Below are 15645 nucleotides of genomic sequence, written 5' to 3' on the forward strand. Positions count from 1 at the left end.
CCCACTGGTGCATTTTCTTCCACTATTATCTTGTTGTAATTTACCACAGGTCAAAGTTTAACAGTTGCACTGAAATCTTGCAGTAATGAGGAACTCCTTATTACCTGTTGGTCAGCTCCAAAGCTGACCCATTTTACAATGTTTGCTTTAACTGTGGCTTTAATCCATTTGGTTGTGATGCCCCTTGTGTAGTTTTATCATGTTTATTCTGCTTGAAGTTTATTAAGTTTTTTTGATCTATGGATTTATAGTTTTTATACAATTTGGAAAATTTCAATCTTTTTCTCATATAACTTTTTTCTGTATTCACTGTGCCATCCCTGACCCCAGCCCTCACCGTTCGGGGACTCCAACTAATCTTTATTAGACAATTTGAAGTTGTTCTGCAGTATCCAAATGCTCTATTCATTTGTTCAACAGTTTTTTTTCTCTATATTTCACTTTGGACAATTGCTATTGATGTGTCTTCAAATTGGCTAATCTGTTTTTCTGCAATGTGTAATCTGTTGTTAGTTCCATACTGTGTATTTTTCTTTTCTTTTTTTTTTTTTTTTTTTTTTGGAGACGAAGTCTCGCTCTTGTCCCCCAGGCTGGAGTGGAGTGTGATGGCACAATCTCAGCTCACTGCAACCTCCGCCTCCCAGGTTCACATGATTCTCCTGCCTCAGCCTCCCGCGTAACTGAGATTACAGGCACCTGCCACCACGCCCAGCTATTTTTTTTTTTTTTTTTTTTTTTTTTTTTTTTTTTTTTTAGTAGAGACGGGGTTTCACCATGTTGGCTAGGCTGGTCTCGAACCCCTGACCTCAGGTAATCCACCCTCCTCGGCTTCCCAAAGTGCTGGGATTACAGGTGTGAGCCACCGCGCCCGGCCACAGTGTATTTTCAATGTAGACATCGTACTTTGCATTTTTAGAAGTTCCTAAAATGAACTTATCATATTCTTTCTTTTAGCTTCTTAAACATATGGAGTTCAGTTTTAATAACTGTTTTAATGTCCTCTCCAATAATTTTCTTATTTTTTTCTGAGTTACTTTCAATTAGTTGATATTTTTCTTTTAATGAGACATATTTTTCTTATTCTTTTCAGACCTGTTAATTTTTATTGGATATTAGTCATTGAGAATTTTACTTTGTTGGTAAGTAAACAAGATAAAATTCTTGTTTACTTGGATATTTTTGTATTCCTAAAAAATATTCTTAAGATTTTTTTCTGTGATGCTATTATTTGGAAATAGTTTGATACTTTCAGATCCTGCTTTTCAGATGTGTTGGTTGAGACTAGTGGAGCATTTCATCTAGAATGAATTGTTCACTCTCAAGGGCAAAACTCTCTTTATATTCTAGTCCATACCCTGTGAATTATGAGTTTTTTTCCAATCAGGCAGATGGTAACAGGCACCATTCTCAGCCTACTGTAAACTCAAAGAAGGTTGCTCCTTCTAAACTTTTTAGGTGATTTTTTCCCCTGGCCTCAGGGAGTTTCCTCACATGAAGGAACAGATAAGTGGTCATGAATACTGAGTTCTCCCCTCTGAAGATCTCTTCTCTGTGCAGTTCTGTCCTCTCCATACTCTGTCTGTGCAACTTCTACTTTCTGGCACTCCATTCTGTGAATGCTGGCTGCCCAGTCTCCCTGGACCTCAGCTCTGTCTCTCCCAATCAGGGCCATCGTCAGGCTCTGCCTAGGTTCCCCTTCTCTGTGCCACAACCTAGAAGTAAGATGGGACAATTAAAAGGCTCAGTTTTTTTGGTTTCCATCTCCCAGGTATCATTCTCTTTCATTGTCTGACCGTCAATATCCTCATATATTTTCTTTAGTTTATTAGTTATTTCATGAGAGAAGGTAAATTCTCTGTTACTTCGTCTTGCTTGGAAGTGGAAGTCTTCCCAAATCCCATTTTAGAGTCTGCTTCCCAGGATCATCCCTATTACTAACACTGTTCCAAGCTAGTTCCCAGGCACCAGACTCTGGCACTCTGAAATTTGCATGCATGAGGTTTATTAGTGAGTATTCTCAATAACATCTGTAGGGGAAGCAGGATTGGGGAGAAGGAGAAGTTAAACTGCAACACAGTTGTAACAGAAGGCTTCATGGGTCATAAGGGAAGTTCTGGAGAGAGAAGCACCTTTCAGAGTTGCCCCATTTATATCCCCTTCTTACATAAACTAGTGGGATGCACGTAGCTCTCAGTGCAAGTATGCAACAAAGGGTGAGTGTCTCTGTCCAGAAGGGGAAACAGAACCACCCATCTGCTGCACAGATAATTGCAGCATTGTACAAAAGTAGGTTTGTTTGCATCCTGATGAAGCATTTAGTTACAGTTAGTCATTGCTTCTTCTTGAAGCAGCTTATGAAAATGGAAATTGTTTTTCAACTAATAACTTACTTCCATATCCCCCATTTTTTAAAGAATCTCTATTCAGAATTTCCTTTCACAGATCGTTAAAACTATAAATTCAATTTTGCCCAGAATAACGGGGCTTTCTGTGGCAGGGCCAGCAGGTTTCATATCTGCAGGATCCAACTTCTCCTTAACAGGTGTAGAGACTGAATATTACTGGACACAACTGAATGTCAGTTGTGATTTTTAATACCATTTTCAATGATCTGAAGTAAATATGTTTTGAACTCTGAAGTAGGCAGTGTGTAGCAGAGAATTGAGGAGCCTGCACTCTGAAACCAAAGTGTTCACCTATGCATTTTGACTCCACTCCCCCTGTGCTTTGGACTTTGGGCAAGTTGCTTTGCCTTTCTAAAGCTCATTTTCTTCTCTATAAAATGGGCAGAGTTTCATACTTCATAGGGTTGTGATCATTGAAGGTGTCAGAGGCAGAATAATGTGGTTATAAAGAGCATGGGTCTAGAGCCATGAGTTTGAATGATGCCTGATCACTTACTAACTTAATGTAACCACTCTTTGCCTATGTTCCTGTTTATAAAAGAGAGATTATAATAGCAAATCCCTAGGGTGTTTGTAAGGATTAACTGAATTAATACAGAAAAATAGCTTAGAAGAGGGTCAAGCACATAGCAAGTGCTCAACAAATGTGAGCTCTTATTATTAAGGGTTTAGGGGCTTCAAAAGTGTGAATGAATTTGGTGGAAGAAGAGTTTTTGCTTTGAGTGACCCCACAGTCTAGTAAAGGAGAAAAAACAAGGCATAAGTATTAATAAAAACAAGACAGAATACTATAGGAATTTTAAAAGATGAACAAATAAAGTTCTGTGGGAAATAAAGGAGAAGGGTGTAAATTTCCATGGAAACGTGAAAAGAACAGAACTTGAAGTGACAGTTAAATTCAACCTTACACAGAACATGTAGAATGCATACTTTCTCATTTGGCTGGTTAAATTCCAAGTAATTTTATAATTGACCCAATTGCAAAGAGGTAGCTGAGCAGCACCATATATATAATTCCCTATGGCTGTGGAATCAAGTGTCTGAAGATGCCTAGAGTTACGGATTTAAGAAACAGAAATGCTGCCACTCTGCCCACCCCTGCCACCTCCCACCCAGTTTCCTTCATCTAGGATGCCCATTGGTGGAGGGAGAAGTGGTTGCCAATTCTCACTTCCCTATTTAGGCAGATCCTCAAGCAGAGAGACTCCTGCCTGTTTTGTTTCCGCTGATATGGGGAAGTGGGTACCTCTAACCACTTCCCTAGGGAGCAGGCGCTACTGCTGCCTGAAGCCAAATATCTCTTCCCCGAAAAGGAAGTATAGATTAGAGAGAGGCCCTACTCTGGGTAGCTTGAATAAAATATAAGCCCGGTTTCTCAGTCTTTGAAAGTTGTTAAATAGCAAGAGTTTGGAAATCCCTAAGCTCTGTCCCAGGGCAATCATCTGCATGGACGGTTAGTCCAGAGAATTGGAGAGAGCACAAGCTATGGAGTGGCCAATCTTCCTCTGCCACCTACCACCTGTTCCATGTCATGCAAGTCCCATTTCCTGTCTGCATTTCAGTTCTTTACCTGTGGAATAATAACATTAGCTATAATTCTCTGCGTGCTTGGGATGTGTCAAGCATATTTGAGGTATTATTCTTCCCTTTTCACAAATAAAGAAAATGGAAGTTAAATAACTTACCCATAATTACCCAACAAGAGTCAGGATTTAAATTCAAGTTTATCTCTAAGGAGCTAGCACCCTTCCCTAAACCTTGCATGTAGTAGGTACTCAATAAATCACAGCTATTATTATTATTATTCCAAAGTGACATTGACCAGAGATAAGAAAAATAAAAACAGCAGTAGGACCTATTGTCTTTTTTGCACTGCCACAATAAATACCCTGTTAAGCTTTGTAGCTAGAACTATCTTACAGAGGAACGGATTTGCTCTTATAATTATAGCCTGACCAGAACCTTAGCTCCAGAAAGAAGAGAAATTCCATTTATGCATGCTGCACTCTTAATATAATAAAGGAGAAAGAACAGTGGCGTAGGAATTAATAGGCAACTTATACTCGTCACATCTTTTATGATTATCTTATTCCATTCTGATGACAACCCCCTTACTTTATCCTAATTTAATAGATGTTTAAAAAGCAAGCTCTGAGTGGAGTAGTGATATGTTTGGCTTAAACTGGCAAGGCTGACTTTAATGTGTTTAGTCCAAATTCCATCAATAAATAACCCAGCAACTTTTGGCAAGACATTTTGCTTGTCTTGGCCTGGAGTTATTTGTCCATAAAATACGGGTGGGATGTAGATCTTTTGATTTCTAAGGCTTATCTTCCCTAATTGTTTTGGCATCTTGCAGCCATTAACAATGGCTGCAGGATAGCCCTTGTTCAAGAAGAAACTCACCTCTCTGTGGGGTTGGCTGCTTAAAGTTGTGCTGTTTTCAGCCAAGAGTCTTTGTATATACTTATAGCTATAAATTTGATTACTCTGACAAAATTTGGTAGTAAATAATTTTTCTCACCATTTAGTCCTCTACTTTCATTCAAGAGAGTTCTCTGGAAGTTTGAATTACGGTATAAACAAAGCAGAATCTTCATGATATGTTCGTTGTCTTTACATATATAGGAGATGTTTGCAGGGCAGTCTTGTAGTCATAACATTAACACTGCTGACTTGGAATTTATTTATTTTGCATATAGAAATACAACGAAGGGGCTGTCTATCATCTAGGTAACCCCCAATAGTAATCCAATAGTAATAAGATTGGGATAGTCTGACAAACCGTAGGCTATGCTGAGTGGAGAGCGCTGGGCATTCATTTGTCAGAGAAGTTGAAAGATTTTCTTTGCAGGAAGCTGCCTCTTGCCTGCACAGGTGGAACTGTGAGCATGTGCCCAGTCCCATGAGTGGAGGGGGTTTCTTTTATTTAAAGATACTTAACTATTTCTAGGCTCATGAAAGACACCAAACAGTAGTAGGGGTCCTAAGCCTAGGGGCTGTTTGTCAGGTATCTCTGAAGTGAGGTTATATTGAACTAACACAATATTTTGTTTTGTTTTGATGAATTTGCAAGCTCTTGCAGTCTAAGCATGACTCAGTTAAGCATAGTATCCACCACTCTGTATTTAGCTCGCCAACTTCATTCATTCACGTTGTCTGCTGCTCCTGCTCCTTGAAACCAGGTGGTCTGTCATCTCTGAAAGAGTGGCTCCTATTTGCTGTGCTTTGCATCTTATCCTCAAAACAGAACTGTGAGTTAGGTATTAGCATCTCCTATTTATAAGTGAGTAAACTGAGGCTCAAAGGTAAAAACTAGCCCAAGGCAAGATAACTAACAAATATCACCACTGATGACTGAGCCTTAAGCCTGCGCCCTAACAAGTTTCATTTTACATGGTTCTGTCTGTGTCATCTGGCCCCTGGACCTTTTCTGGAAAGTCTATAAAGGACCACTCGAGCCCATGACTTGGACTCACTCTTTCATTCGAACAACAAGACACCTTATTGGTTTTATTACAGATATCATCATCACCTAGCCCTCAGCGACTCAAGGTGTCATTATTTTGCCTTCCTTACACCCACTGTGTTAATTTCTGGACCCCAGGTTTTCAAGCCATCGACAATTTCAGTGTGTCTATAATGTCTGCTTAGTAATTATGGAAGGAACTTGTTATTTTTAGCCAAGAGAATACCTGGGGTGGTACTAGGATAATATCTACGTTCAGATAGCTGAATATTCAAGAGTCGATATATGTCCATGGTTCCGAAGGGCAAAGCCAGGCAGAGTAGGTCCTGCAGAAGAATGCCAATTAATCAGGGCTGCCCAGTAATCCTAATGTCAAACCCATGCCCCAGAACCTCGATTTCTCCCCAGACACCAACTCCAAGATCCTCCACGGGCATGTGGGATTTGAGTTTAGGCGCTTGCGTCCCTCTGCAGCCACAGGCCGCAGAGCCCGCCCCCAGGGACCCGCCCCCGCCCTCCGGGACCCTGGACGCGGGACGCCGTCTCCTGGCAACGCAGACGCGGAGCCTGAGCGCGCCCGCAGGCTCTTTGCTCAGAGCTCAGCCCTACATAGATCGGCTTCTGCCATGGCCTCCAAACAAACCAAAAAGAAAGAGGTGCATCGTATCAACTCGGCGCACGGATCGGATAAATCAAAAGAGTAAGGGACCTCTGCCTGTCCGTCCCTCCCCTAGCCTAGCCCCTCGGCATCACCACTAGTTCTGGGGCTACCTCCCTGTAGCAAACTGTGCCAGGGCAGAAGTTTAGTGGCCTCCTCGCAGCTTGTCTTCTCTGGTAAACCAGATCCTGGGGGTGCTCGCTCTCATCCTTCTCTCTCGCCTGTCTTGACTCACTTCCTTTCCCAGAGCCCCTGATTTTCTTGCTTTGGGTGTTCGGCTCCCATGAGTGAATCTGCCACCCCTCCTCTTCTTCATAGCCCTCTCAGGCAGTTAGAAAGGCCATAGCTTTCCTAAGAAAGAGGCATATCTCAAATACTTCTGGTTAAAGCCACATCTGCTTGGCCCCGGAAATGATACAGACAGCGAAGGACAGACAGACATGGACACATTTCACCTTAATGGTGATTTGCTAGTTTGCATCTGCCCAGTCGTTGGCTATAGTCAGACATAAAGTGGCTTCAAAACCTTAAAACAGTATAAATGTATAGTTCATGTTACTAACATTTACTCTGAGAAAGTAAACAGACCCTCGCTCATGGAATTTTTATGGTGCCTTTGTCCTGGGCTGGTGTTAGTGTTGTGTCTTAGGATGTACTTCCCCATGATTACTATTTTCTTTGGTCTGTTTCCCTAGAGATATCCAGTTATCCACAGCATAGGATTGGGGCTGTTTGAACTTACACCATTTCTAACGTTCATTCCCACTGTGAAAGAATCCCAGCTGCCAGCCTTGCTTCAGTGGGATCATTCATGTTCTTCATGCTCTGCCTGATGGGGAGGGCGATGCAATCAATCATTTCAAATTGAATTCTTACATCCTTGATGCCTGTTTCTCCATTTCCTTCCCTGGCTGAAGATTCCACATTGGACTGATCTGTATGATTCACTGATCCCTAGGATGTAAACTCTTTTTCTTTGTGAATTCTTCTCCCAGACTCATTCCCATGTCTGTGAATCTCTAGTCCCTTAGTTCTAACCTGTCTCACAAGAAGGTTTCCAGTTACCTGGCAGATAATCCATTCCTTTTACCAGCTTAAATTTTAGATATTACATATGTAATTTTAATAGGATTGCTTTTCTTCTGTGTACCAAAGTCAGGTCTTTTCAGCGTTGTTTAATGGCTTCCATTCTTCTAGGTCCAAGGCCGAGGAGGCCCTTCAGAATCAGGCCTCTATTACTTCTCTAACATTACCTTCCACTAGCCTTCTCTCCACTCCCTGAATCATCTCAGGATTGTTCCCACCACAGGGCCTTTGCACTTGCTGTTTCCCCTATTGGAAAGCTTTTCTGCTCAAATATCCATATGGTTTTCCCTCTCCCTTCCTTCAGGAGTTTACCTAAATTTCATTTTCTCCTGTTAGCTTCTTTGGCCACCTGATTTAAAATTACAACCTCTACTTCTCTGCCAAAATAAAACAAAACAAAACAAAGCTCCCCGTCTTCCTTCACTGTTTTATTTTTCTTCATTGACTTTTATTTTTTTGCTCATTTAACATGCTATATATTTCACTTTTTAAAAACTACGTTTTTTTTTTCATTTGTCTTCCCAATAGGGAAGGCAGGGATTTTCCTTTTCTATTTTACATACTGTTGAATTCTTAGTACTTAGAGTAGTTTCAATGCCATACAGAGTAGGCACTCAAAAGTGTTTAGCGAATGAATGAATGACTCTCTTAACTAGGAGATATTAAAGGATTGCAAAAGAATTTTGAATACAATCCCCCATGCACACACACACACACAAATAACTAAGTCACTGATGGTTACAAGTAATGCACATTGAAGGCTCACAACTCTTTAGGAGCTTCGGGAAAATCTTGGACTTTAATGAGTTTATATCCTGAAAGAGATGTGACTGTTAACTCCCATAAAGAAACTTATCAAACCAGACACCATAAAACACATTACTTGCCCTCATCTTGTGATGGTTGTATTACACAATAGAAACTAGATCCCCACTGGTAAGATGCAAACTCTCTTCTTACTAAGACTTCCTATTTCTTTTTGAGATGGTAATAAATGTCTAACTTTTTTTTTTCTAGAAAATATCTGAATTATATCAATAAAAATGTATGCAAACATTTATGAAAATAGAAGAGGAAGGACAAAGAGTTATTTTTAAAAAGCTAAGATTTGTTAGAGACTATTGAGCATCAAACACCAAATCATTAGATTTTTCTGCAGCATTAAATGATTGGATGTTAAGTTCATTATAAATCAAGTCTATCCTCTAAGTTTAACTAAAGAACTAATCACAGAAACTAAGCTAACCCATAGATGTAGGACAAAGTGTTACTCAGTATGAGGCATAGGGATCAAAGTCTAGCAAGGCCCTAGTATGATTGTTATTTAAAATACACTGGGAGATTTAGAGTAAGTTTTTATGTCATTTTACCACACCTTGTGTTTACATATCCAATAAATGCGACCAGCTCTAACATGGTCCTGGATACAGAAACAAAAGAAAAAGTCTTCAGAACCTTGAAAATGGCTATGCAATAGAATCTTACCGTCCTAGAGATACCATCTCTGACATCTCTCTTTTGCCCTAAAAGTATGTGTCAGACTGGGAATAAGTGCCATGTTTGGCTTTTGCCTCATATGGCAACTAGCACATAAAAAAAGTAACCATGAGTTTATTAAATGAGCCCATAGTTTTGTTATCCACCTTGGTTTTCATTCCTTCTGAATTTGATTGAAGCCCAATTCTCCTTCTCTTTCCTATTTGATCTGCTATTGGCAAAGTTCAAAAACTGAGATGTTACAACTGATTACGGTAGAATCATCTGTGTTCATATTCATAAGTAAATATAACTTTGAATCACCAAGAAAAACTATTCCTGGTAACTAAGCTGTAAGTTTTTACATTAGATTGAACAATTTCTATTTTATCTATTTCCCAGTTCTCTGTATCAGCCAGTATGAAATCACTATTCTAGGGTTCACTCTGGCATCAATTTTTTGACAATGGACAAGTCATTTTCTATTCTGACATTTAGTTTTCACTTCTTTAAAGGGAGGGTCCTTTAATTAAAATTGCTCTTACCTCAGCATGTCCTGTTCTCCCTTCCCTGCTTTATGTATTCCTCCAGTTCTAAATTCCATGATTCTATCAGATATATTTTTTCACTTCACTGGGTCCATAATAAGTGAGGGGATTTTGTTATAGTAAAATGTTTAAAACCACGATTTAACTGATTGTTCTGTTATCATCTTTTAACATAACAATTTTTAACATAAGATAACTTTAACATAACATCACAACTGTCACAGATTATAACTCGTCGTCAGTATCTTAGTTTGAGCTGCTGTAACAGAATACCATAGACTGGGTAGCTTAAACAACAAACATTTGTTTCTCACAGTTCTGGAGGCTAGAAGTCAACAAGCAGGGTGCCAACATGGTCAGGTTTGGGGAAGGCTCTCTACTTCAGGGGTCCTCACCTGCTGGGGCTGCGGACCAGTACCAGTTCATGACCTGTAAGAACCTGGGCTGCGCAGCAGGAGGTGAGAGGCAGGGGAGTCAACATTTCCGCCTGAGCTCCCCATCCTGTCAGATTAGCAATGGCATTAAATTCTCATAGGAGCTCAAATGCTATTGTAAACTGTGCACACAAGGGATCTAGGTTGTATGATCTTTACAAGAATCTAATGCATCCCCCCTCTCCATCCATGGAAAAATTGTCTTCCACAAAACTGGTCCCTGGTGCCAAAAAGTTGGGGATGGCTGCTCTACTTAATTCACAGATATCCATCTTTTTGTATCCTCATATGCTAGAGAGAAAAGCCTAGTTAGTTCTGTTACTTTTCTTATGAGGGCAATAATCCCATCATGAGGTCCCACCCTCATAACCTAATTACCTCCCAAGGGCCCCATGTCCTAATACCAATCCATTGAGAATTAAAATTTTAAGATATGTATTTTGGGAGAGGAGACACAGATATGCAATCTGTAATATAAACTAATAACAATTAGCAATTATAAACAAATTTAAATTAATTGATCAATCTAATTGATTTGAAAACTAATAGGTGCTACAAAGATTCATTCACCAATTAGATGCCACTGGAAGGATTTGTAGTGATATCAAGACAAAAATTTGATCTTCTTGGAAGTACTAAATATAATTCTTTGTGTATATCATAGACAAGACAACAGAGACAAAAGAAGTCATGCAGTTTAAGTATTGACAGTATTAATGCATACATGTTATACACTAAAATACTTGGAACCTTAATGGGAAGTTTGAGATAGGGACACAATTGGATGTTTATACTCATAAAATTTTTTTCACTTCCAAGGACATTCAAACCAAGATTGAAAAACAGGTAATCTGTTAAACTAACAGGAACCATATAGCCTTGTAGATTTGTAATTATAAAATAATATTAAGCCTCTTTCAAAAACAGAATGAAATACATTTCATAATTTTCAAGTTAATCTAACTTATGACTAAAATGAACATCTAAATTTTACAGAATTTTCAAAAATGATCAACATGTCTCTCTATATGAAATTTGAAAATAATAGTATTACAGAAGCTGAATTCAAGATTTAATACAATGAAAACAACATAAAATAGAGGAATAAATATCTTGCTGTGTATTAGATTAAGTGAATTCTTTCTTGGTTGTCTGAGGCCCAAGAGAGAGATGATCCAATGAAACTATGCAACAGAGGTTGGTAAGTAATATGTTCCTCTACCTGCAGCATTCAGAAAAGAAACCTCCCCAGAGTCAGCAGGACACATTAGGGAGGTGCTCTCTGTAACCCCAGGTCCAGTTCACATAGCTCACACCAGAAGGCAGAGGTAAAAAGTGAAACTGTCAACAACCCAGGGGTCAACTGAGTCTTGTGATTTCCCCAGGTGACCTGTGTGGAGCTCAACAACTATAGTCAATTAACAAACTTAAAAGGTCGGTTGGAGCAAGCATCCCCCAAAGTTCTACAATGTGTCCGAGGACTTTGATTGTACATTGTTCTTTTTTTAATAGTCATTCCAAATATCGTGCGATGCATTGTTACAGGAAGTCCTTTGCCTTCCTAAAAGCCATCCCACTTCTCTCTAAGGAGAATGGCCCAGTCCTCTCCCAAGTCCACACAGGGGAGGTGATAGGATTGCTTTCGTATAAATTATGTAATGCAAAATTTTTTAAATCTTCATCGTAATACTTTTGTATTTTGTTTTATTTTGAATGATCAGCCTTTGTGGCCCCCCTTTTTTGTCCCCCAACTTGAGCTGTATGAAGGCTTTTGGTCTCCCTGGGAGTGGGTGGAGGCAGCCAGGGCCTACCTGTACACTGACTTTAGACCAGTTGAATAAAAGTGCACCTTAAAAATGAAAAAAAAAAAAAAAAGATCAACTTCAGTGACAGAAACTTTCCCAGAGGATAGCTTATTCTCTATGCTTATTTCCCAATTATTTATTGAGAATTGCCCATGCTGAAGTCACTAGTAGGCCCTAGATAATAAGGAATTCTGAAACATGATGCTTTCTGTCAAGGGATTTATACTCTGGGGCCAGGGAAGGGAGGATTTGTATAGAAGTAACTAGGAAATATAGAGTAATGCCACATTTAACAGGAGAAACTTGTTGGAAGTCGTAGAAGGAATCATGCGTTGGTGTGGGGGTAAAGCAGACAAATCATGAGACTCCTAAAATGAGGGCTGTAGGAGTTAGAGGAGAGGAAGAACACTTCCAACTGGGGCTGGTTTTTCATTGCCTCTGTCTAATAGCCACTATTCAATTTCAAAAGGCACAGGTTAGTGGGGCGGTTAGTGCAGGCAACAGGAATGTGGGGCACAGGTCATCCAAGTTGAATCATAAAGCATCTAAGATGAGTATCCAGCAGAATGAAAGGGATAGATTAAGGAATTCAAACTATATGTAGTGGAGAAAAACAAATGGTTTCAAATATCAAAATGGTGATTTATGATGTATAATTTGACAATTGCATGGAATTTTTGCTGGATTAGGAATCAAGGTAGCAAGAAATATTGATGGTCTGAGATAATGGGAGAATGCGTGATTCTTGGTCATCCTGATGACAGTGAGGAACATATTAAAAGCTATGTGAATGTGCACTGTGCACAGCAGATCTGTAAGGTGACTGTGGTTAAAGACTATGCAAGCCAAATTTCCAGTCTCCAGTTGCAGTTTTAATATACGATGATGATGTCCAGACCAGGATGCCATCCTGTCTGAAAAAGAAAATAAAAAATGTGTAAATAAGATTCAGTGACAGATTTCTGAATGCCTCGCCTTATTTATTTTGCATTCTCTCCAGGGCCTGAATATATATTTTATATTATATATTTCATAAATGCATGTGTAATTTAATTGAGTTGAACAGCAAACTCAGTGCAGGAGCTAAACCATAAACTCCGTGACTCAGAACCAGACAGAAACTGGGAGAGCCCAGAGGGAAAAGCCCCGTCATAGTCATCTGCAGCACCCAGGACAACACTTGACACAGATTTGGACATTTTATGAATGTCAGTTTTATGTTTTTAAGTGTAAAAAATGCAGCAAAATTCCATGTTTAATGAGGATACCCCTTTATTTTTCATAGGGCCTTTAGTTCTCCCTTTGAAATAGTCTCAATCTGAGCACTTGGTTGGTTCTATGCCTTTGCTATTGTGAATAATGCTACAATGAATATACACATGCATGTGTCTTTATGGTAGAATGACTTATATTCCTTTGAGTATATACCCAGGAAAGGGATTTCTGGGTCAAATGGTGGTCCTGTTTAGTAACTTGGCACAATTTAAGAATTATCTCTGGTAATGAAATCGTTTTTTAATCACCCAATTGGTAGTATTGAGGGAGAAACAATTCTAGGTTTACTCTGTGGAATTATTATAGAGGTAGAAATTAGACTGAAAAGACATAAATTAACAAACTCATGGAATTGGTACTTTATTGTTACCTAAAAACATAATCAATTTTATTCTTTGAAACTAATAACACTGTTGTTAATACTTCTAGATTAGTGGTCCCCAACCTTTTTGGCACCAGCGACCAGGATCGGTTTTGTGGAAGACGATTTTCCACCAAGGGAGGTGGGCAGGGGGATGCAATATTTCTCATAAAGAGTGCACAACCTGATAGTTTCACCTAAGGAGTGCACAACCTAGATCCCTCACATGCGCAGTTCACAGTAGGGTTTGTGCTCCTATGAGAATGTAATCTGTTTGCTGATCTGACAGGAGGCAGAGCTCAGGAGGTAGTGCATGCTTGCCCATCACTCACTTCCTGCTGTACAGCCCAGTTCCTAACAGTCCATGGACCTGTACTGGTACTGCAGCAACCTAGGGGTTGGGGAACCTTGTTCCAGATGAGCAAAATTATAGTAGCTTAATCAAAAGTGGTTGTGTAAAGATTTTAATTGACTTTAATATTACTTTGACATTTCTAGCTCACAAATTATTTAAATCAAGGAATTTGTATAATATAAAAGATTGGAAAGAAACATTACTAATCTTTCTTATTTTCAACCTTGATAATGAATATATGCATATGTTGTCATGACATGGTACACAAGTGGCCAACAAAGTGCTTTGAAATTTTATTTCAACATTCCTTCCCAGGTGGCCGCAAGCTAATTAATTACATGTTCTAAGGCTGTGGCCGTGCTAATTTGTATGGCTGAATTAACACATAGTACATTTTTAAAGTAAATAAGCATATATCTGTTTTTTCTTTTCTTATTTTTTGGGGTCTCTTTTTTAGTTGGTGGTGGTGTCAAAATGAAGGCCATAATCCAAATATTTTGTAATTATTTTATTCCATCTTTCTGCCCTGGTGATATTAATACATTAAATATCAGAATTTAATACATTACTTCAGTTGCATTCTCAGAAGATTAATATGCCCATTCTACCTCTGTTTCCTCACCTCACCATCTCCTGTCCAGCATACTTCTGGACTGATCTGCCCACAATTGCTTGCTTTCCGGAGATTCTCAGAGGCCGGGGTCAACCCAAAGCTATTGCTCAGCTTCTCATCAAAGTTTCTGCACATTTGTTTCTGAATGGTACTACTCAGAAACTATTATGTGTGTGTGTGTGTGTGTGTGTGTAGAGGTGTGTAGAGTTATACTCAGGGAGCTATCTACTAAATCCAAGGGGATGATACGTATCCAGGTGAATTATTAAATTAATAAAAAAGCTACAGTTTATTAAAACCTTATGGATAGGCTGGGCACGGTGGCTCACACCTGTAATCCCAGCACTTTGGGAGGCTGAGCCGGGTGGATCATGAGATTAAGAGATTGAGACCATCCTGATCAACATGATGAAACCTGATCTCTACTAAAAATACAAAAATTAGCTGGGTGTGGTGGGAACACGCCTGTAGTCCCAGCTACTTGGGAGAGTGAGTCAGGAGAATCACTTGAATTGGGGAGGCAGAGGTTACAGTAAGCTGAGACCGTGCCATTATACTCCAGCCTGGTGACAGAGTGAGACTCTGTCTCAAAAAAACAAAACAAAACAAACAAAAAACCTTATGGATATACAGGCAAAGGGACAGAAAGTAGGAAGAACTGAAAACTATTATGCCTGCTTTTGTCCCAGGTATGAACCAGAAATACCTGGGAAAAACCGGAGTTTAATCAGGTAAGGTTAAGGTCAAGGGTGAAGGCTGTCCTGTACAAATTGTCAATGGGGCCCTTTCAGCATACTGAAAAATGCAAATTAATTAATTAGAAATTTGAGACAAAGCCTCGTCTTTGCTCTACCTTGAGTCAGGGTCTTAAGATGAATTTGGAACTACTTTGTACCACAAAGAGGTTATGAGCAAAATGGTTGGCAGTTCCTTTTTTTGTTGTTTATTTACTTTTCCCTTCCAAATTTAGTTTCAGTGGTACATGTGCAGGTTTCTTATATGGGTAAATTTCATGGAGTTTGGTGTACAAATTATTTCATTAACAAGGTCCTCAGTACAGCATCAGATAGGTAGTTTTTCCATCCTCATCCTCCCCCAACCTCCACCCTCAAGTAGGCCCTGGTATCTATTGTTCCCTTATTTGTGTTCTATGTGCTCAG

General features: G+C 39.3%; 1 protein-coding gene across 2 annotated transcripts in view; it reads left to right on the forward strand.

Moving 5' to 3' along the window:
• Nucleotides 1–6431: 6431 nt before the first annotated feature.
• The window catches only part of ADGB (androglobin), a 210738-nt gene continuing 201524 nt past the window's right edge, over nucleotides 6432–15645 (forward strand). For both annotated transcript variants that reach the window (XM_063667095.1, XM_054493505.2), the window contains exon 1: nucleotides 6432–6574. In XM_063667095.1, the coding sequence (XP_063523165.1) occupies nucleotides 6501–6574 (74 nt within the window). In that variant the 5' untranslated portion in view covers nucleotides 6432–6500. The remainder of the gene's footprint in view (nucleotides 6575–15645) is intronic.

Source organism: Pongo pygmaeus, chromosome 5, assembly GCF_028885625.2.
Source record: "Pongo pygmaeus isolate AG05252 chromosome 5, NHGRI_mPonPyg2-v2.0_pri, whole genome shotgun sequence".
In the NCBI taxonomy this organism is placed as follows: domain Eukaryota; kingdom Metazoa; phylum Chordata; class Mammalia; order Primates; family Hominidae; genus Pongo; species Pongo pygmaeus.